The 23,400-nt window shown below is 38.1% G+C and overlaps 1 protein-coding gene across 7 annotated transcripts in view; it reads left to right on the top strand.

Moving 5' to 3' along the window:
• The window catches only part of DNM3 (dynamin 3), a 670,947-nt gene that overhangs the window by 479,633 nt on the left and 167,914 nt on the right, over window positions 1-23,400 (top strand). For all 7 annotated transcript variants that reach the window (XM_088845459.1, XM_088845461.1, XM_088845462.1 and 4 more), the window contains one exon: window positions 14,302-14,411. In XM_088845459.1, coding sequence (XP_088701585.1) covers window positions 14,302-14,411 — 110 coding nt within the window. The remainder of the gene's footprint in view (window positions 1-14,301; window positions 14,412-23,400) is intronic.

Genomic DNA, 23,400 nt, shown 5'->3' with positions numbered 1-23,400 from the left:
GTGTGCAGCAAAAGCAGAAAGTACTTGGTTTCTTCTAAAAGTCACTTCACTCTCTCTGTCTTTCCTCCTCCTGCTCCTTTCTCCTTCTCTGTGCTATTTGTTTCTTCATCACCCTTCCCCCAGAGACCAGACTAGGAGTCATGATTAGGATTAGTGGATAAGAACTATTCCAGTTCTCTTTCCCTTGTCAAAAGCCTGTTTCTGGATGGACATGCATTTGAGCTAATAGCTGTACACAGACCACCAGCTGTGCTCAGAGCAATGCAGCCAAATGTCATCTTAAGTCCAAGGCTGCATCTCAGAAGGCGTGTGGAAGGGGCCCCTCTTTCCCTGTTCCCATCTTGAGTCCACACTCCCTGGAACACAGGGAGAAGGACTCTCACTAAAGTACAGAGGACATGGTACTATAGTCTGCTCTCCTTCATTTCTCTCAGAAGGAACCTCACTGAATCGTGTTAATATCAGTGGAAAGCAGTGGGGGGAGTTAATGCAAAGGATTTCAGAAAAGCTCACTAATTCGGTTGACTGCTCAGTCTTCTTGCTTTTTTCTTAGTGTGGCCTGTATTTGAATGTCTCTTTGCTTAGATGATAGGGGGGAGAGGGCAGAATTAAGCTTTGATTTTTGTTTGTTGCTTAGTGACAAATGTTGGGAGTAAAATTTAAACCATTGAGTTCTGGGAATTGTCAGAGGATTTTATTTGTACATGCCTTCTTGACCTCCATTTTTCTCAGATAAGTAAAAATTATGCGGCATTTGTAAACAAGGTACTTTTATTGAGTTGAACTTTTACACATGTATGGTATACTTAGCCAAAATAACACTTTTATTTAATACAATTATACTCCAAGGGTTATGCATGTAGAGTTCCATGTGATTAATATGCACTTGAAAGCATTACAAAGTAAGCATAATTTCATAGTTTGTGGGGTTTCTTAAATTCACTTTGTAATTTAATGTGCAGCCACAGAAGTAAAAATTGAGGGATATTACTACCAGGAATTCATATCATATCATGTACCTTTTTATATAAACTAGTCACTACTCCAAACTTGCAACTTTCTCTTAAAAAAAATAATAAATTGTGTCACCTTGGCACAGAGAAAGAAGTGAGGAAATGAGACCATTAAGCATTTGAAATATGCTAATTTTAAAGTGCTTGCAATATGTTTTGCCTTCCTAGTAACTGAAAAGATATAAAATACAGAGTCCCTGTACTTAGCTTACTAGTAGAGAAAATTTAACCCATGTAGTTCACTGGAGTTAGTTATAGAGGTAGTTGTGATAGTTATGAGCATTCACACTCCCAGGAATTTTTCTTTCTGTTTTACTCACATTGGTTGCCTTATTTTATTTCTTACTAAGGTGCTCAAATGCTCTCACCTGCCCCTTGAATTTTCAATTTAAAATTTCTCAAAAAAAATAAAATAAAATTTCTCATACATGTTATTTCTTATATATATAAGACTCTTTCCTTGAGTGAGAAGTCCTAGAAATTCATAACTTCATAGCCCTCCCCTTTCTCACACACATACACTCACATTCACACTCATATACATACTAATAATCAGTTCGTGTAGTTTTTCTTTTTTTAATGACTATTAAAATGAGAAATGCTATTGTTCTGCTTTACTGGGTATTCATTTTTGCCAAGACATAATAAGACATGATGACTAGATATTGGTACTGTATTTTCAGAGTTCTTAATTATCAACAAAAGAATCTACTCTAGCTACTTTAAGCAGAAAAACATTAATTAAATGGGATATACTGCTCAAAGAACATTTGGCGGGGAAAAATTCCAGAAATAGTCTAAGTTTCCAGGAATGGTCCTCCAAATTAAATTTCAGAACTGAGGTTGCCAGGGAACTGTTGCCCCAACCAGTGTGGAGGCCTCAGAGTCAGGAAGCTACCCTGTATTATACAACCTCTGGATCCAGAGCCGTGCCACTTCTGCCATGACCCAGGCCAACAAAACACGTGCCACAGACTCTGCCTCTTTCCTGTGTGACTCACTTCTGAATCAAAGTCTGGCATGAGAGCATCAGATGGGTTGACACTGTCTTGTCTGGAGCCCCTGCTGTAATAGCAAGGTTGGGAAGGGAAGGAGAGTTTTGAATGGAATTCAAATGTTACAAGGGAATTGAAGTGGGTATCGAGATAATCCATCCTCAGAATCCACTTCAGTTAATAGCTGTGATATATATAATCTCTGATGCTTTTGTACCATCCAGTTAGTTACTTGGAAATTCTATGTGTGAGTGAGGCTTACAGAATATAGGATCTCCTTATAAGGTGATCAAGTAGCAAACTGGCTTTTTCCTTGAAATGTTAGAATACAAGGCATTTTCTCTGAATCTTATTTAGCTTCCCAGAGAACAGTCAATATCCTGCCTGACAGAGGCGTAGACATCCATCTGGTTGCTGGCATTCTGGGAGAGAGCAGGAAAGGGGACTGAGGGATAATATTTCAGTATAAAGACTTTCACTAAGTTCTCTTGTTTTTATCTCATATTTGCCGTCCCCTGGGTCCAGAACTTCTTTTGTATTATTTTTTTCTCCAGGGAAAAGCCTCTGGTCTCCTGCTGGAGTTTAGGAATGGGCTGCCATACTGAGAGGGAGGGGCCCCATGTCATCAGTTGTTCTGGGTAGAGCTCTATCTGGTCCTGTCCTGTCAGCCCCATAACTGTATCCCCTCATGTGGGGTACCAGTGCCTCCGAGGGCAAGACAGAACCCAAGTGGGTTGGCTTCTCCATTCTTTCCCTGTCTAGGTGTTAGGACGAGATAACTCCTTTCTGTGAAAGTGAAAGTCGATCAGTCCTGTCTAACTCTTTGTGACCCCATGGACTATACAGTCCATTAAATTCTCCAGGCCAGAATACTGTAGTGGGTAGGCTATCCCTTTTCCAGGGGATCTTCCCAAACCAGGGATCAAACCCAGGTCTCTCGCACTGCATGTGAATTCTTCATTAGCTGAGCCACCAGGGAAGCCTGAAAGTTAATGAATATTCCTCTGTCTGCTTTCTCTCTTCCAAAGCCTTTGGGAAATTTCTTGTCCACTGTTATTTCCCCTTCCATTTTTTTGGTCCTTGTGGATCATTATATTTTTATTCTTTTACTGGTATCATAGAAGTTTCAGAGAAGGGAGAGGCTATATATGCATGCAATCAATCTGCTATGCTTAACCTTAAGTCCATGAAATTTATTCTTTAGTGCACTTATTATAAGCTGTCTTTTACACTGGCAATCTGGTATGTACAAATACTCATGAATGTTGCTTTAAATATAAGGATTACTATAGAAATTAAATATAAACCTTTAATAATAAAATCATTAATGTTCTCACTTTCAAATTGTGAAAGTCCTTTTTTTAGTCAGGGGTAAAGGGAGTCCACATTTTAAGGGTACTAGATGTACTTGAAATTATAGGGCAATATATATACAATATATATACACCAAGTGCAAAAATCAAAAAAGTGGTATTGCCCAAGAATGCCATGGGAATGGAGGAGGGAGCCCTCCAGTGGGCTTTTATGGCCAGACAGGCTTCCTGGAGGAGGCAAAGACTTAATTGGACTCTAAGGAAAGAGAGGGAACTAGGAAAAGAACAGAGAGTCCAGTTGGGTAATGGCAAGTATACTATATTTCCCTTATCCAATAGAGATATCCCGGTGTGTAGTCCCATTTAAGGATCTGAGTACATGCAGAGGGGCAGCCATGAAGCTGATACATATAAACTGTGAAGTGTTGGGGGCCTCCAAGGAAGCCCATCAAAGGCATACATGGACAGTTTTTCCAGTGCCTAAGAGAAAAATCTAAAGAAGTACTATTTACTAGCAGCATGCTGGCTCACAAATGTTGTTTACTACTCAAAATTTAATTTAGATTAAAGAAAGATATTAAAGCCCAACTAAAAATATGGGTAGTTTATGAGTTTCATACTTTGTACATCTCTGTAGTTATAACTTTTTAATAGCAATAAACACCAGATTTTAGTTTTCAACAGCATGTGGAACTAGAATTATGGTATTCTCGATATTTTATAGCCTTTTTCCTTGATATGTTGATTATTTTATAAGTCAGTCATCGTCTCTTGAGTCTTTAAGGAGAACATCATGCCAGCCTATGAGGGGACTCAGGCATATGTGCTTTCAGCACTTTGTAGAATGTCAATCATGCAACCAAAAATAAGAAGGAAACAGTTGCTTCCTTCAAGGGCTTGATGCTTTGATGGGAAGTCGGGACATAGTTGCAGAGTAGCAGAGGAGCAAGCTGCATAAAATGATTAACAAAAGTAATAATAAAGGTAATAATAGTAATGGATTTGCTCTTTCCCTTAGGAGTTTACTTTGCAGTTGGAAAGGCAGAGCATCCACAGACTTAGTGAAACATTTGGACACTTAGACAATGAGACAAAAGTACAAAGTCATGTCATACAAACTAAGCATATGAGTTCTGTCGAGGGATCAGACATGGGTGTAAGGAATCCCAGCAATGGTAGAGGAGGCCTGAGTGCTGTGCCTGGCCATACCAGGGGCTTTCGCTCTTTCAGGAGCACTGTATGAGTTTCTGGTGGACACATCACAATCAGGCAAGCCAGGCATGGCATGTGTGGTTTGAACTGGAAGGACTTGCTAGATTGTATCCATGATTCTGAGAGATAAGTTTGCCCAGTTAGAAGTCACAGGGATCTGGATGGAGCTACTTGGTGTAGGGGACTTAAAGAAGTGAGGCAACTAAAATTCTAGGCCGGAAGTGAGAGCAGAACCCTGGCACTATGGGAACATCTGGAGAATAAAGCTGGCAGGTGGACCAGATTCTGAAAGTAGGATCTGAAGATCCAGGCCTGTGTTGTTGTTGTTCAGTTGCTAAGTCGTTTTTGACTTTGTGACCTCCATAGACTGCAGCACACCAGGCCTCCTTGTCCCTCATCATCTCCCAGAGTTTTCCCAAGTTCATGTCCATTGAATTGGTGATGCTATCCAACCATCATCCTCTGTTGCCCTCTTCTCCTTCTGCCTTCAGTCTTTCCCAGCATCAGGGTCTTTTCCAGTGAGTAGGCTGTTCGTATCAGGTGGGCAGAGTATTGGGGCTTTAGCGTCAGTCCTTCCAAAGAATATTCAGGGTTGATTTCCCTTAGGAGTGACTGGTTTGATCTCCTTGCTGTCTAAGGGACTCTCAAGTACTTCTCCACAATTTGAAAAAATCAATCCTTTGGTGCTCAGCCTTCTTTACGGTCCAACTCTCACATCTGTATAGGACTACTGGAAAGACCATAGCTTTGACTATATGGACCTTTGTCCTTGGTCACTGCACCTACATTTCTTAGCAGCAATGTCAGGGTGAGACAATGATTCTTAATGGGCAGGTTTTCTCATAGCCCCACTCCTATGAGAAAAGAGTTACACTTTTTAATCTACTTAATATAGTGGGCTTTGGTGTCAGAATTTTTTAAAGAATACCACTGACTTGAAAATAAGTCATAATCCCATAGGATGGGAAAGGAAAAGAAGATAGAGGAATGAGATCTATAGTACTTGAAGAAAAAATGTACAATGAGCTAGATAATCTTTTGCAGGAATTTTGAGGGAAGAGAAGCACGAGTGGCAAATAGGCAGCAGTATTTCTAGTGGAGGAAAGAGTTTAGATGAAGATAAGAGGATATGACTGGATGTGTTCCATGTGGAAAGTGAAAATGCATTGACTTTCCTGAAAAGCAGGAGTACCATGGTTGGTGCAGCGGGTGTGTTGAGAATTTGAATTTACTCTGAAGGGCAATGGAGTGTCATCTTGGAAAATGAGATGAGGTGAGAGTAGGAAGCATGAAGAATATGTCTGCTTTCATAACTCTTGTGTCACTTACTCAGAGCATTAAAGGCTTGCGTTAATTTATGGGGGCATCACATTTTTCTTGGCCCTGATCCCCACTCAGAAACCCAGGATAATGTCTCCAGTTTCCTTGTTTGCAAACATTCTGACCACAGTGTACCAGGAAAAAAAGAAAACATTGTTGGGGAAAGAATATCGATCAACATTATTGTCTCTTGAGCAGCAAGCAAATTATAATAATTGAATGTTCCACAGTATCTCATGAGTTTTCAGGATTCTGAAAAAACATTTAGAACCTCTAGATGAGGGATCTTTTCAACTTGAACTGATCTGTGGGCTGCCACCCTGTTTTTGGACAAGGTTCTTGGTTGTCCCATCATTCTGTCTCCTCCTTTAGCTGACACCACAGTACCCCCTCTGTGGCCTTCATACATTGTCAGTGTAGTTGTGTCACAGGAATGTTCCATTTGTTGCTAGCAGAATGGTACAACACTGAGAAAGGACAAATAAATGTCAATTTTCAAGTAGGACAAGAGACATTGAATAAATTAGGAATATACAATATGACAAATGTGTTATAGAGAATGCACATGATATTTTATAAAGTATGAGAAGAGGAGTGGTCAGAACTGAGAATCTTTCCTCTAGTGAAACATAGTTATCCTCTGCAGCATGAAATATTCTGCTAGTCTATTGTGGAATCTTTTTCTAGTCAGATTATTTATTAGCCTGAGAAATTGCCATGATGTTTTAAAATGTTAGAGCAATCCCATGAAGAATTATAATAAAACTCACATATTTAAAAAATAGATTTAGAATCATTATTACCTATTTCAAAGATATACTTGGTGCCACTACTGTATTTTTCTCTAGTCTTTTATAATCTAGTCTCTTTTATGTTGTGTCATTTTTTTAAAGACTTTGTATCAATTTGTACCTCTGAGAACAGCACAGCTGCTGCATTTTGTTTTTGTATTGTTTCGAAGTGTATTGGATTGTCACAGTATATTTATATGTTTAGGCCACAAGATTTTTTATTAATCAAATCAAGTATGTTGTTCTAGGTTAGTAAAACTTCATCTAATAAACTGTATGATATTAAGCAAAATGCAATAAATTAATTCAAAATCAATTTTTGAGAAATTAAAAATAAGTTTTCATATCGCATTTTTTGGGGTCATTTTTAACATAAGAGTATAGGTAGACATGGGGCTTCCCAGGTGGCTCAGTGGTAAAAAATCTTCCCGCCAATGCAGGAGACACAGAAGACACAGGTTTGATCCCTGGGTTGGGAAGATCCCCTGGGGAAGGATATGGCAACCTGCTCCACTATTCTTGCCTAGAAAATTCCTTGGCCAGAGGAGCTTGGTGGGCTCTAGTCCATGGGGTTGCAAAGAGCTGGATATGACTGAGCACATCCACACACACACACACACATAGGTAGACATAATGGTAAAAATAGTATGGGTACAACATAATAGTAAAATTCCATCATGTTGGTGTTTTATTTATAATGTATCATCAACAATCAAAGTTTTGCTAACCAATATCCATATATGCAACAGTATAATAGCTGTTACATGTAAATGAGTTATAACACAGTCCTTACCCTCAAGAAGCTTCTGATCTACTTGAAGAGGCAAGCTGAACATAAATAGGCAGTTTTATTCTATTTGTGTGTGCACTCAGTCATTCAGTCGTGTTTGACTCTTTGTGACCATGGATTGCTTGCCAGTCTCCTCTATCCATGGGATTCTCCAGGCAAGAATACTAGAGTGGGTTGCCATTCCCTTCTCCAGGGTTATTCTATATAGCGTATGACAAAAATTATGGAAAATCTGAAAACTATATAGAGGTCTGTGACTTGCTATAATCAGAGTAGTCTTCATGGAGGGGATAGCACTTCACATAAATTTCAAGGTCACTAGTATTTGCCTTTTTGCAAAAAAGAGACATTCCTAGCAAGTAGAAGCAATACAAACAAAGGCAGAGGTAAAAATAAACATGGCAGTCAGTCTAAACTTTATGAAGTTTTAATTATCAAAAGCAATGACAGTTAAGCATCTTATACAGGTTTTTTTCCATAGAATTTTAATTTGATTCTCAAAATATATGTAACTATCAAATATTTCACTCAACATTTTATTTTAATTATTAGACATTCTCAGATTAATTCAACAAATGTTTATAATTTATGCTACATAAATTTCAGTGATCACTATGCTAGGCATTATAATATATAGAAAGGAGGAGGGATTCGCAAACTTATCCTTGAAGATTTTGGTGCCTTATCATGCAGGAAACCCGGGTTTGATTCCTGGGTCGGAAAGATCCCCTGGAGAAGGAAATGACAATCCATTCCAGTATTCTTGCCTGGAGAGTCTCATGGACAGAGGGGTCTGGTAGGCTACAGGCCGCACGAGTTGGGCATGACTTAGCAACTAAACCACCATTAATGAGAAAGATTTACAAGTAAAATGATTCAATGTAGTTATCAAACCAAGGCCACTTGAATATTCCCCAAGTTATAAAACTCTGTACATATGAGTCACCAAGTATATAAAGACTTTCCAGTCCTTTGCATATTCAGGAGTTATTCCTCCACACACTGAAAACTTTTCTCACACTCACTATAGCTTCTTCCAGCAACCAAGTTATGTTGATGGTGCTCTGTAAGCTAGAGGTTATCAGTGGATACTTGCTGGCCCCATATCTGTCCCGTATTGGTCCTTTTGTTTCCTTTCAATGTCAGTGAACATATACTGTGAGGCTATATCTTAATTCCCACCTCCCTTAATATTGAGCTTCTGCTTATGTCACTCATAGTTTAATTACTTCCACCTCAGACCGCACTCTTTCACACATTAAAGCCTCCTTTCTTTGGCCTATTCTGTCAGTATTTCTCCTCTTGCTTCTAATGTTTGGCAAGTTATTGCAAGGAAAACACACACACACACACTCTCTCTCTCTCATATTCCCTCTCTCTTTGAACAAAGAATCCCTGTCATGTTTGATGCCTTCCATACAAACAGTACTGGTTGTTGTTGTTCAGTTGCCCAGTCACGTCTGACTCTTTGCAACCCCATGGACTGCAGCACGCCAGGCCTCCCTGTCCCTGTCCATCTCCCGAAGTTTGCCCAAATTCATGTCCATTGCATTGGTGATGCCATCCAACCATCTCATTCTCTGATGCCCTCTTCTCCTGCCCTCAATCTTTCCCAACCTCAGGGACTTTTCCAATGAGCTGACTGTTCACATCAGGTGACCAAAATACTGGAGCTTCAGCTTCAGCATCAGTCCTTCCAATGAGTATTCAGGGTTTATTTCTCTTAACATTGACTGATTTGATTTCCTGGCTGTCTAAGGGCTTTCAGGAATCTTCTCCAGCACCACAGTTTGAAGGCATCAATTCTTCAGCCTTCTGCCTCCTTTACGGTCCAGCTCTCACAACCATACGTGACCACTGGGAAGACCGTAGCCTTGACTATATATGGACCTTTTTCAGCAGAGTAATGTCTCTGCTTTTCAACACACTATCTAGGTTTGTCATAGCTTTTCTGCTAAGAAGCGATCACCTGCTGATTTCATGGCTGTAGTCATGATCTGCAGTGATCTTCAAGCCCAAGAAGAAGAAATCTGTCATTGCTTCCACCTTTTCCCCTTCTATTTCCATGAAATAATGGGCCCAGATGCGATGATCTTAGTTTTTTTAATATTTAGTTTTAAGCTGGCTCTTTCACGCTCCTCCTTCACCCTTATAAGAGGCTCTTTAGTTCATCTTTGCTTTCTGCCATTAGAGTGGTATGATTTGCATATCTGAGGTTGTTGATGTTTCCCTGCCTGTCTCGATTCCAGCTTGTAACTCATCTAGTCTGGTATTTCTCATAATGTGCTCATCATATAGGCTAAACAAACAGGGTGACAGGAGACAGCTCTGTCATATGCCTTTCTCAATCTTGAACCAGTAGTACTGATAACCGTCTTATATTGAGAAAAGGAAAGGTATTATGTTTTAAAATGAAATAAAGAATGGTGCTGAATGAGTGACATCAGCTTTTGAAGCTTTTGAAAGTTATACAGAAAAATTTTTTCTTGATCCCTGTTTAGAAACTCTTCCTCTAGAATTTTGCAAATGCTTCCTCCAAAATGTCTACTAAAGATAAAACGTTTAAAATATCAAATTCTATTCCTTGTTTATTTACCAAAAAAAGAAACATTCTGTACTTTTTTGCTTTTCTTTGCAAGTGTAACCTACTTGAACAATAAAATTAACTGAACATTCTGAGTTCCAAATGAACAACGTTGACAGAAATTTTTTAATTAATGCATTTGTGAGATGAAGATGTCTATATAAGGTATACACACATACCTCATTTTATTGTGCTTCACTTTATTGCACTTCTCAGATAATATATTGGGTTTTTTTAAAATTAAATGTTCATAACAACCTTGCATTGTCAGATGATGATTAATATTTTTAAGCAATAAAGTACTTTTAAATTAAGGTAAGTACATTTTTTTTAAACATAATGCTATTCCACACTTAATAGACTACCGTTTAGTATAAACATAACTTTTATATGTATTGGGAAACCAAAAAAATATCATTTGACTTGCTTTATTATGATATTGGCTCTATTGTGGAGGTCTAGAACTAAACCTGTAATATCTCCAAGGTATACCTGTAATTTAAAGTCAGTAGAATAAACCATACTTGTTGTATGAATTGAAAGGAGAGAGGGGATACTAATACAGACAGACTGAATTAAAACTCTGGGAAAACTCTTTGCACAAAAGATAAAACTTGAACTGGACTCTAAATAGTACACTGGTATATAGGGAGAAGTTGGAAGAGTATATCAAGCTGGGAAAGGACTGTTGGCAAATGTGTATTTGGTTAAAATAGAGACTTCCTACTAAAGAGTAAACGAAATATTGACAAGTCAGGATCAGATCAATTTGTAGGTGTTTTTCAATTTCACATTAAGAAGTTTCATGGAACTTCTTCCATAAATAATAGAGAGCTATTAATGTTTTGAAGGTCTATAATGAATTTGACAGAGTAGTTTAGAAAATTGCCCTCTCTGGTGATGTTAGAGGAAGTACAAGACTAAAAGACTAGATAGGAGGCCATTTATAACTGCAGGCTTGTGAGATGCCAGGGACCTGAATTAATGTAGTGGGAATGTCAAACAATGGGAGCTATGACAAATGCTTCAAACACAGTGCAGTATAGTCTTGATGTAATAAAGGAGGCGATGGAAGACAATATGTCAGAAATGATAGTGAGGTTTCAGACTGGGTGACTGGAAGAAGGATAAATATACCTGATGGCAGAAATGGGGAGGTCAGAGGAGGAAAACTGAATGGGTGAGAGGAAGAAATGTGATGATATGCACATGGGCTCATCACTGTCAATAAAAAGTTAATGTGAGCCACATATGTCATTGAAAAGTGTCTAACAGCTGCATTCAAAACAGTACAGATGAAATTATGTTTAATAATACTTTCAGTTCAGTTCAGTGCAGTCGCTCAGTCGTGACCGACTCTTTGCGACCCCATGAATCACAGCACGCCAGGCCTCCCTGTCCATCACCAACTCCCGGAGTTCACTTAAACTCATGTCCATCGAGTTGGTGATGCCATTCAGCCATCTCATTCTCTGTCATCCCCTTCTCCTCCCGCCCCCAATTCTTCCTAGCATCAGAGTCTTTTCCAGTGAGTCAACTCTTCGCATTCAAAGTATTGTCATTTTAACATATAATTGATGTAGAAGTATTAATGATATAATTTTCATTCTTTTTCTCATAATAAATCTTTGAAATCTGGTATGTATTTAACACTTAAAGCACATCCCAATTTGACTAGCTACATTTCAAGAACTTGGTAATCACTTTAGCTGGAGGCTACCATATTGAGCAGTGAATTATTAGAAAGTTTATAGAGTTAACAAAGAATATGTAACAAACGTCTCAATTAAGGTGGTAAGATTCACTGTATTTTAGAAATTATAATTGTTTACCCTTTCTCCTTCTCTATTTCTTTTGTTTATTTCAACTATTTCATATTCAAGATGTTATTTTAGTACAACATCATACTTTCCCAGAAGCACTGAAAATTTTAGAGATATCCATGATATATAGCTTCATGGTTCTCTCATTTAATTCTCCATCTGACTAACAACTTTAAACCAATTAGTCTGAATCTTCTTTTTCTTCTTTTTTTTTCAGTCTTAAAACTCTTGATTAGGAAATAATTTAGCAATATGTCCTCAAAAATCTTGGATAAATGACATTTAGTTCTTTGGAAATGAAACTACATTTTTTTTGTATTTCTCTGTCTGCACATATGTGTATTTCTCCATTGTTTAATATCTGACGTAAACTTGCTGGAGTTCTGGTCTCCACTATATGCTAAAGAATGTAGTACAAAAGAGCGCCTACTTCTATAGAAAACATGCCAAGGACATTGTGTTCCATCTTTACAATGAAATGCAGATTTCCCATTAGAAGGCAAATCCATCATTTCAAAAGGTTGAATAGGATGTGCATTAAAAATCCAGCTGCTTAAATTTAGGGGATTGAAAAGCGTCCAATACAAAAATGTTCCCTGGGTCGCAAGCATTTTCATTTGATTATGTTTTGGGCAACTTTTCATTCAGTCTACAATCTTGCCTCTTAGAATTATGTCCTAAAATAGTCTACAATTCTTTAAAACAAGTTAGGCCCAACTCTGATGCTTCATTTGCATAAATTATGTATTTTGTCATTTAGAATATCCTTGTATTTGCTATTGTTAATTTCTGTAAAAGAAATATTGGAATCTTCTTACAGTGCTTTGCTTTTTTATATTTATTCATGGGCTTCTCTCACTGCAATTCAGTTTATGTTTTTGGTCTATTTTGTTATCTTCTTTGAAAACCTTGCCTTCTAGGACAGCCATTTTGTCCTCCAACCAGCTTCCTTTAGCTTCCTGTGTCACCTGTTCCTTTCTGCCTCACTATTCTAATGTGCTCTGCCCAACTTTCCCCTGACTAATTTAGGAGTAAGAAGAGGCAAAGGCAGTGATAGTTCTTGCAATAACATTTTCTGATGTCTGCAGACAGCATGGCCCAGGCAAGCTGGCTAGGGAACGTAGAAGAATTCTGCCCCACACTACTGAGCGTAGACAAATTCCCAAGGAAGACCTGTAGTTTATGTCAAACATATCTGTACGGTGCATGTATTTCTCATAAGCATTAATACTTGTTTATTAAGTTATGGCTAAATCTCTATGCTCTTCTCCTCTGAAATCTGGCCTGGTATTTCTCAGGACTGTCACCCAAGATATACAGAGGACTACTGTTTAACAAGGGCTGTGTTAAAATGCCCCAAATATTGACTAGGTTTCCTAAACTTGAATATTTGGCTGTCTCCTATTATATTGATTGTTAGGTATTTATGCATGTAATAATATTGTCCCTGGGCCAGTCCATAAAGGTAAATGTTCTAATAATTCTTTGGCATCCAATATGTTTAACCAAGATTGGTTTGGTTCCATTTGCAGACCTCCCCTCTCAAATGTCCATTTTCTTCCTAAAGAGTTGTTAATTTTAGAAGAGAATTTGTTCTAGTTAATATCAATTCACTTATAATGGGTGTTTTTTCTCCCCAAAGATTTTGACAATTTAATGGAATCTCTTTGTTCCTGGACCCACATTTTATTCTAGACTTGAATGAAAGAAGTATTTTCTGTGCTTTATCATGGTTTATAGGGAATATTTCATACTAGGGTCCTTGTGCTTCCAGTCTCCTGCCAGTTCTGGCTATCAAAACTGCTTAGGCTGCAAATAAAATATGAAATGAAATCCATCTGGCATTTCTCATTGAATTAGGACCAGAACATTTTTGTTAAATATTAACAGATGGCTAAATTTTTAATATCAAACTAACATTTTAAAACATCTAAGGGGACCCACATGAGGAAGAAAGGATAGAAGACCATATGTTTTCTCCATCCCTGAGCCCTTTCTTCCTCTGCACTTTCCCTCCCCTCATTCTTCTAACCCATGTATTGAGAACCATTAGCGTCTCCTGTCTCCAATGATTTTTCTTCCTTGGTGTGGTTGGTGATGGTTTGATGGCTTAGTTGCAAAGTCGTGTCCAACTTTGCAACCCCATGGACTGTAGCCTACCAGGCTCCTCTATCCATGGGATTTCCCAGGGAAGAAAACTGGAGTGAGCTGCCACGTCCTCCTCCAGGGGATCTTCCTGACCTAGGGATCAAACCCACATCTCCTGCTTGGCAGGAGGTTTCTTTACGCTTAGCCCCCTGGGAAGCCCTTGTTCCTTGGTAGCTGGTGTCAAAGTAGTGTGTGATGGTATCAAAATATTGTTCTCAAATGCTGACCAGCTCAGGTGATATGTGACTGTGGGCATGCTTCAAGATCTTTTATTAAAGCCAGTTCTCTCTCTCTCTCTCTCTCTCTCTATAGGAAAAAGAAAAGAAGTATATGCTTCCCTTGGACAACCTGAAAGTTCGGGATGTGGAAAAAAGCTTTATGTCTAGCAAGCACATCTTTGCACTCTTTAATACAGAACAAAGGTAAGAAAATGAAGTGGCTTATGTCTTCACATTTTTTTTCTTTGAACTTCTATGTGATCCAGAGACCATATTTGCAAGGTTTCTTTTTGTCCTACCTTAAAATTTGTTACCTCTTGAGTTTTCCTTTCATTTGTTTTGTATTTTCAACTTTTACCATAGGTTGTGGGTTCAAAAGATTTAAACTTAGAACAAGAAAGATCTTCAAGTATTAATTTTCTGCTCATAAGCAGGCACCCCTGTCATTCTTAAACTATGTTTTGTTACTTTAGTCTTCTTTGTTCTGGATTTTTTGTTCTGCACTTATAAATAAATTACTCAGTTATAATTTTCAGTAGTATCTAATGGATTAGTATCACTTAAGACCCAATCAGGTATTATGACTAAATTCTTGCGTCAGTGAATAGAATTATTCATTTAAGATGAATACAAATATATTGTTCTTTACAGTTTTTCAAAGCACTGTCCACATTTATTGTCTGTTGTAGCAATTGTGAGGGAAATGATAGAGTACTACGATTATCATTTAATAAATTAGAAATGTATCTCAGAGACTTTGAGATCACAAAATTATCCCTGAATTTGGGGCTAATTATTATGGAGTGCCATGATTATTCACTGAAACTAAGTAAACAAATGGAGAAGTAACAGAGAATTGGATAGAGAAACATAAAAAGACTACGGCTAGGCAAAAATAATAAAGATCTTTTCCAAATGAAATTGTTACAGGAAAAAGCTAATTAATTTCTGTGAGTCAGTTATTATGAAACTGAGTCATTAGGTGGCAGGATCTAATTTTAACCCATCTCTCCAGGCTTTTTAATCTTTATTATTTAGCAGTGAATGAAGTTCCTTGATTAGGTTCAGTGACTGGCCCAGGGTCAATCACACAGTAAATCAAAATGGTGGGGGTGGGGGAAGCCTTTTTTCTACATTCCCAGTCAGTTGCTCAGAGTGACTCATTGTACAAAAATACTTAGAAAAACCACAAGAGCAAAATGTTTAAAGAATCAAGGGAAAAGAAAATTAATATAACTCCCCTACCAAATACTGAGAATGAGATTTTATTAAAGTATTTTAATTTAAATACTAATTTGTTTTTAGTATTATTTGAGAGCAACTGGTGAAAAGACACTGAAAATGATAAAGAATAAAAAGGTTTCCTGGAGAGAGAAGTAGTGTATCCTCCACAGGGGAAAAGTTCAGTACTGTTTACATACCTTCCTCAGAGCAGTGGGGAGTCAGAAAGTCCTAAAACAGGGGTGTGCTCAGCCTTCCTGCTTGGATGCAGAGTGGGAAATATAATTGCCACACAGGAGGTCAAACTAAATTTGAATCTTTGATCAAGCTAGAAAGTTAAGGTTAAAAAAACGGCTGAGTACAGAATAAAAAAAAAAAATCAGATAATGATAGAGCATCTTTATAGACAAAATACAATTATGGATTTCTTTTCTTCTATTTTATTGCAATATAATTGCTTTACAGTGTTATGTTAGTTTTTGCTGTATGGTGAGGTGAATCAGCTCTGTGTATACATATATCCCCTCCCTCTTAGAACTCTCTCCACTCCCATCCCCACCCCAATCCCACCCATCACAGAGCACAAAGCTGAGCTCCCTGTGCTTTATAAAAGCAGCTTCCCTCTAGCTATCTAATTACACGTGGTAGTGTATATACATCAATCCTAATCTCTCAATTTGTCCCACTCTTCCCTCCCCCACCCCCCACCCTTTGTCCACATGTCCATTCTCTACATCCACATCTCTATCCCTGCCTTGGAAATAAGTTTATCTGTACCATTTTTCTAGATTCCACATGTATTCATGAAAATATGGTATTTGCTTTTCTGACTTATTTCACTTAGTATGACAGACTTGAGGTCCATCCACATCTCTACAAATTACCCTTTTTTGTTTCTTTTAGTGGCTGAGAAATACTCCATTGTGTATATATATATATATATACCACATCTTCTTTATCCATTCATCTGTCATTGGACATTTAGCTTGTTTCTATGACCTGGCTATTGTAAATAGTGCTGCAGGGAGCATCAGGGTACATATGACCTTTTGAATTATAGTTTTTTCAGGGTATAGACCCAGGAGTGGGATTGCTGGGTCATATGGTAGTTCTGTATTTAATTGTTTAAGGAACCTCCATACTGTTCGCCACAGTGGCTATATCAATTTACATTCCCACCAACAGTGCAAAAGGGTTCCCTTTTCTCCACATCCTCTCCAGCAAAGAGAGCAAAATACATGAATATAAGAAATCTCTGGGCTTCTAAAAATCTAGGTATCCTGGAATTCTAGACTTGTCAGAAAGTATTGAACTCTTCAACCACTTTGCTTGACCTCTATGTGTGCAAGAATATACAGGCATTTTTGCCATTTATCTTTTCCTCTGAAATCTTTATTTTCACTTATTTTGGTACTGGCTACTTTATTGAAAGGACTGATGCTAAAGCTGAAACTCAAATACTTTGGCCACCTCTTGCGACGAGTTGACTCACTGGAAAAGACTCTGATGCTGGGAAGGATTGGGGGCAGGAGGAGAAGGGGACGACAGAGAATGAGATGGCTGGATGGCATCACCGACTCTGTGGACATGAGTTTGCGTGAACTCCGGGAGTTGGTGATGGACAGGGAGACCTGGCGTGCTGCGATTCATAGGGTTGCAAAGAGTCGGACACGACTGAGCAACTGAACTGAACTGAACTGAGGCCCTCTGCTGCTGCTGCTGCTGCTAAGTCACTTCAGTCGTGTCCAACTCTGTGTGACCCCATAGACGGCAGCCCACCAGGCTCCCCCGTCCCTGGGATTCTCCAGGCAAGAACACTGGAGTGGGTTGCCATTTCCTTCTCCAATGTGTGAGTAGTACAATATTAAGTAAAACTGGGCGTCTTTGTTCGTAATTTAAAGGAAAATTATTTCACATTTTTATGGTTAAGTGCTTTCTGATAAGTACCTGTTGTCAACTAAAGAAGATTCCCTGAGTTCCTAGTTGCTGAAGTTTCTGTTTTAATCATGAATGGGTGTTTAACTTTGTCATGGATGAGTGTGTGTTTTTTTTCCTCTATGACTTTCTTATTTAATCTATTCATGTGGTGAAATATATTAATAGACCTTCTTATTGTCAACCATCCTTGATCTCCTGGGATTAAACCTAATTAAATTGTGATATATTATTGTCTATTATGTGTCCCGTCAAAACCACAATGAGATGCCACCTCACACCTGTCAGAACAAGTCACAGTGTTGGTGAAGATGAGGAGAAAAGGGAACCCTCAAGCACTGTTGGTGGGATTGTAAATTGGTAGCTACTATGGCAAACTATCGGAGAAGGCAGTGGCAACCCACTGCAGTTCTCTTGCCTGGAAAATCCCATGGACAGAGGAGCCTGGTAGGCTGCAGTCCATGGGGTCTCTAGGAATTGGACACGACTCAGTGACTTCACTTTCACTTTTCACTTTCATTCATTGGAGAAGGAAATGGCAACCCACTCCAATATTCTTGTCTGGAGAATCCCAGCGATGGGGGAGCCTGGTGGGCTGCCGTCTATGGGGTCGCACAGAGTCGGACACGACTGAAGCGACTTAGCAGTAGCAGACTTAAGTTTGCCATCATTTTATTTAGCTTTTTGCATCTATGTTCATAAGTGAAATTGGCTCATAAATGTTCTTTTTTGTATTGTTCCTGCCTAGTTTTCATATCAAGTTTCTGTTAGCTTCATAACTGAAGTGGAAATAAGTTCTTATCGTTTTTGGAACACTTTGTATAAGGTGGGAATTGACTGTTAACTGAGTGGTAGAACTCACCTGTAAAATCATCTAGACTTATAGACAGTTTTGATAAGTAGACTTTTGGCTAGTGATTTCATATACATAATAAGTATAGATTTGTTCAGGTTTTCTGTTTTTTCTATGAGTTTAAACAAATTATATTTTTTTCTAAAATTACCCATTCTGTTTTTTTAACATATTTTAATATTAGCATCAATGATTTCTTAGTGTTCTATTTTTACAAATCTCTGCTTTGTCTGAAATTTAATCCTTTTTTTATTTCTCATATTAAACCTTACCTTTTTTCACTTGGTCACTCCAGAGTTGTATCTTTTTCCAGAGAACCAACTTTTGATCCTCAGTTGTATATGTTTTATCTATTTCAGGAATTTCTGCTCTCTTCTTCATTTCCTAACTCGTATTTACTGTGCTTTCTTTGTAGCCCATTTTTTCTAACTTCTTTTTTAGATGTGTAGCTCATTAATTTTATCTAAATTTTTCTTATGTATACATATAATTTTATAGATTTCCTTCTATGTATTTTTAGCTGCTTACCACAAACTTTGTAACATAATACCTTGGTTACCATTAAGTTCTGTTTCCTCTGATCTTCTGTTTCCATAATCTTCGTTATCATTTTTTCTTTGAGTTGTTTAGAACTGTGTTTTATATTTTATAGTGCATGGAATTTTATTGTTTTGTTGTGTTGATTTCTAACTTAATTGTATTGTGGTCAGAGCATATGATCTACCACACATGGTAAATTTTCATAAATATTTCATGTATGCTTGAGAAGAATGTATTGATTTAGGAGTACAGGGTTCCATGAGAGTTCTATGAATCATGTTTGTTAATAATATTATCCAGTCTATAGTAATTATAAAAGTATAGTTACTATATTTTAAAATTCTGATTGATTAAAAAACTCAAGTATATACTAGGACGCTGTCATTATAATTTGTGTAAAAGAATGTTTTGCCTATATTGTCTTCTAGGAATTTTATGGTGTCCTAACAGATATTACGGAGAAGGCAATGGCAAGCCGCTCCAGTACTCTTGCCTAGAAAATCCCATGGATGGAGGAGCTTGGTAGGCTGCAGTCCGTGGGGTCACTAAGAGTCAGACACGACTGAGCGACTTCACTTTCACTTTTCACATTCACACATTGGAGAAGGAAATGGCAACCCACTCCAGTGTTCTTGCCTGGAGAATCCCAGGGAAGGGGGAGCCTGGTGGGCTTCCATCTATGGGGTCACACAGAGTCGGACACGACTGAAGTGACTTAGCAGCAGCAGCAGCAACAGATATTTAAATCCTTAAGCCATTTTAAGCTTAATTTTTGTGTACAGTGTAAGGAACTATTCTAACTTCATTGATGTATAAGTCATTGTCCAGCTTTCCCAACACCACCTGCTAAAGAGAATGTCTTTTCTCCATTCTCATTCTGTATATTCTTGCCTCCTTTGCCACGTATTAAATTACCATATGTGTGTAGGTTTATTTCTGGGCTTTCTGTTTTTTTCCATTGATCTTTATGTCTGTTCCTGTGCTGATGTCACACTTTTGATTACTGTTTAGTTCAGTTCAGTCGCTCAGTCGTGTCCAACTCTTTGCGACCCCATGAATCACAGCATGCCAGGCCTCCCTGTCCATCAGCAACTCCCGGAGTTCACTCAGACTCATGTCCATCGAGTCAGTGATGCCACCCAGCCATCTCATTCTCTGCCGTCCCCTTCTCCTCCTGCCCCCAATCCCTCCCAGCATCAGATCTTTTCCAGTGAGTCAACTCTTCGCATGAGGTGGCCAAAGTATTGGAGTTTCAGCTTTAGCATCAGTTCTTCCAATGAACACCCAGGACTGATCTCCTTTAGAATGGACTGGTTGGATCTCGCTTTGTGTATTGTCTGCAGCCTGGAAGAGTTATGCCTCGAGCTTTGTTCTTTTTCCTCAGGATTGCTTTGGCATTTCTGAATCTTTTGTAGTTCCATATAAATTTTAGGATTGTTTGTTTTAGTTCTATGAAGAATATCATGGGGAAGTTGATAAGGGTTGCATTAAATCTGTAGCTTGCTTTTTGTAGTATGGCCATTTAAAAATATTAATTTTCTAATCCAAGAGTATAGGATATCTTTCCATTTTCTTGAATCATATTTGATTTCCTTTATCATTGTTTTGTAGTCTCAGCATATAACTCTCACCTCATTGTTAGATTTATTCATAGTTTTTTCTGATGTGATTTTTAAACAAGGGTTTTTTTTAACTTCATCTTTCTGATATTTCATTTTTAGTGTACAGAAATGCAACAGATTTCTGTATATTAATCTTGTATTCTGATACTTTGCTGAGTTTATTTATCAATTCTAATAGTTTTGTGTAGAGTCCTTAGGTCATTTGCATATAGTGACAATTTTATGCTTTCCTTTCTGATTTGGATACCTTTTATTTCTTTCCTTGTTTAATTGCTATGGCTAGGACTTCCAGTACTATGTTGAATAGAAGTGATGAGAGTGGACCTTCTTCTCTTATTCCAAATTTTAGTCGAAAGGGAAGATTTTCATTATGCTGGCTGTGGGTTTGTAATAAATGGCTTTTGTTATGTTGAGAACGTTCCCTCTGTACCCACTTTTGTTAGAGTTTTATCATGAATAGATGTTGAATTTCATCAAATGCTTTTTCTTCATCCTTGAGATGATGGTGTGGTGTTTGTCTTTTCTTGATGTTGTGTATTGTATTGATTGATTTGGATATGGTGACCTATCCTTGTAACACTGGGATGAATCCACTTTGATCATGATGTATGATACTTTTTATGTATAATACTTCACTGGATTTGGTTTGCTAAGACTTTGTTGAGGATTTTTTGTATCTATATTTATCAAAAATAGTTGACCTATAATTTTCTTTTTTTTTTAGTGTCTTTGTCTGGTTCTGATATCAGGTTGGTGGGGGCTTCATAGAAGGACTTTTGGAGTGTTTCCTTCTCTTCAATCTTTTGAAAGAGTTTGAAAAGGGTTGATATAAGTTCTTCTTGGTATGTTTGGTTGAATTCCCCACTGAAGCCTTTCTGGACTATTGTTTTCATTTATTTGCTGTTTTTTTTTTTTTTTATTACAAATTCCTTTTCCTTCTGGGCTTCCCTGGTAGCTCAGATGGTAAAGAATCCACCTGCAATGCAGGAGATCCCAGTTCAATCCCTGGGTCAGGAAGAACCCCTGGAGAAGGGATAGGCTACCCACTCCACTATTCTTGGGCTTCCCTGGTGGTTCAGAAAGTAAAGAATGTGCCCTGTAATATGGGAGGCCTGGGTTCCGTCGCTGGGTTGGAAAGATCCCCTGGAGAAGGGAACAGCTACCCACTGCAGTATTCTTGCCTGGAGAATTCCATGAACAGAGGAGCCTGGCTTGCTACAATCCGTGGGGTCACAAAGAGTTGGATACGACTGAGCACCTTTCACTGTTTCCTTCTAGTGTTTTGTCTGTTCAAATTATCTATTTCTTCTTGATTCTGTTTTGGTGGGCATTATGTTTCTAGAAACTTTTCCATTTCTTCTAGGTTGTCAGATTTGTTTCCATGTAACTGTTCATAGTATTCTCCTGTGATTTTTGATAGTCTATAGGAGTGGTTGTCATTTTTTTCTCTTTCCTTTCTTATTTTGTTTATTTGGATTCTTTCTCTTTTCTTCTTACTGAGCCTGGCCAGAGATTTGCTCATTTTGTTTATCCTTTCAAAAAACCATCTCTTGGTTTTATTGGATATTTTTTTCTATTTTTAATCTCTTTTCATTATTTCCTCTCTGATCTTTATTGGTTTTTTTTTTTCCTTCTGATGACTTTTATGTTTTGCTTGTTCTTTTGCTCATTCTCTTAGCTGATAGGTTAATCTCTTAGGTTGGTTATCTGACATTTTCTTGTTTTTTGAGGAAGGCATATATCACTATATAAAGTTTCCTCTTACTACTGCTTTTGCTGCATCCTTTAGATTTTTTTAAAGTTGTGTTTTCATTGTCATTTGTCTCCATGTAGTCATCTCTTTCTGTGGTTGATTTATATTTTTATGCCATTGTGGTCAGAAAAGATGCTTGAAATAATTTCTATCCTCTTAAATTAATTGAGGCTTGTTTTGTGTCCTAAAGTGTGGTCTGTTCTAGAGAATATTCCTTGAGCACTTGAAAACAATGTATATTTTGGTGCTTTGGGGATATAATGTCTTATAGATACCAATTATATCTAACTCTTGTGTCATTTAGGATCTCTGTTGCTTTATTGATTTTATGTATGGAAGATCTGCCCATTGATATCAGTGGGGTGTAAGTTTCCTACTATTATTGTATTCCCATTGATTTCTCCCTTTATTTCTGTTAGTATTTGTGTTTTTTATTTCAGTTCAGTTCAGTTGCTCAGTCATGTCCAACTCCTTGTGACCCCATGAATCACAGCATGCCAGGCCTCACTGTCCATCATCAACTCCTGGAGTTCACTCAAACTCATGTCCATTGAGTCAGTGATGCCATCCACCCATCTCATTCTCTGTCATCCCCATCTCCTCCAGCCCCCAATCCCTCCCAGCATCAGAGTCTTTTCCAGTGAGTCAACTCGTCGCATGAGGTGGCCAAAGTATTGGAGTTTCAGCTTTAGCATCAGTCCTTACAATGAACACCCAGGACTGATCTCCTTTAGAATGGACTGGTTGGATCTCCTTGCAGTCCAAGGGACTCTCAAGAGTCTTCTCCAACACCACAGTTCAAAAGCATCAATTCTTCGGCGATCAGCTTTCTTCACAGTCCAACTCTCACATCCATACATGACCACGGGAAAAACCATAGCCTTGACTAGACGGACCTTGGTTGGCAAAGTAATGTCTCTGCTTTTTAATAGCTATCTAGGTTGCTCATAACTTTACTTCCAAGGAGTAAGAGTCTTTTAATTTCATGGCTGCAATCAGCATCTGCAGTGATTTTGGAGCCCAAAAAAATAAAGTCTGACACTGTTTCCACTGTTTCCCCATCTATTTCCCATGAAGTGATAGGACCAGATGCCATGATCTTTGTTTCCTGAATGTTGAGCTTCAAGCCAACTTTTTCACTCTCCTCTTTCACTTTCATCAAGAGGCTTTTGAGTTCCTCTTCACTTTCTGCCATAAGGATGGTGTCATCTACATATCTGAGGTTATTGATATTTCTCCCAGCAATCTTGATTCCAGCCTGTGCTTCTT

Source organism: Moschus berezovskii, chromosome 17 (assembly GCF_049115385.1).
Source record: "Moschus berezovskii isolate FMDL1 chromosome 17, NW_MosBer_1.0, whole genome shotgun sequence".
Lineage (NCBI taxonomy): Eukaryota > Metazoa > Chordata > Mammalia > Artiodactyla > Moschidae > Moschus > Moschus berezovskii.
Note: the sequence above shows the minus strand (reverse complement) of the source record. Positions and strands in the feature narration are given on the sequence as shown.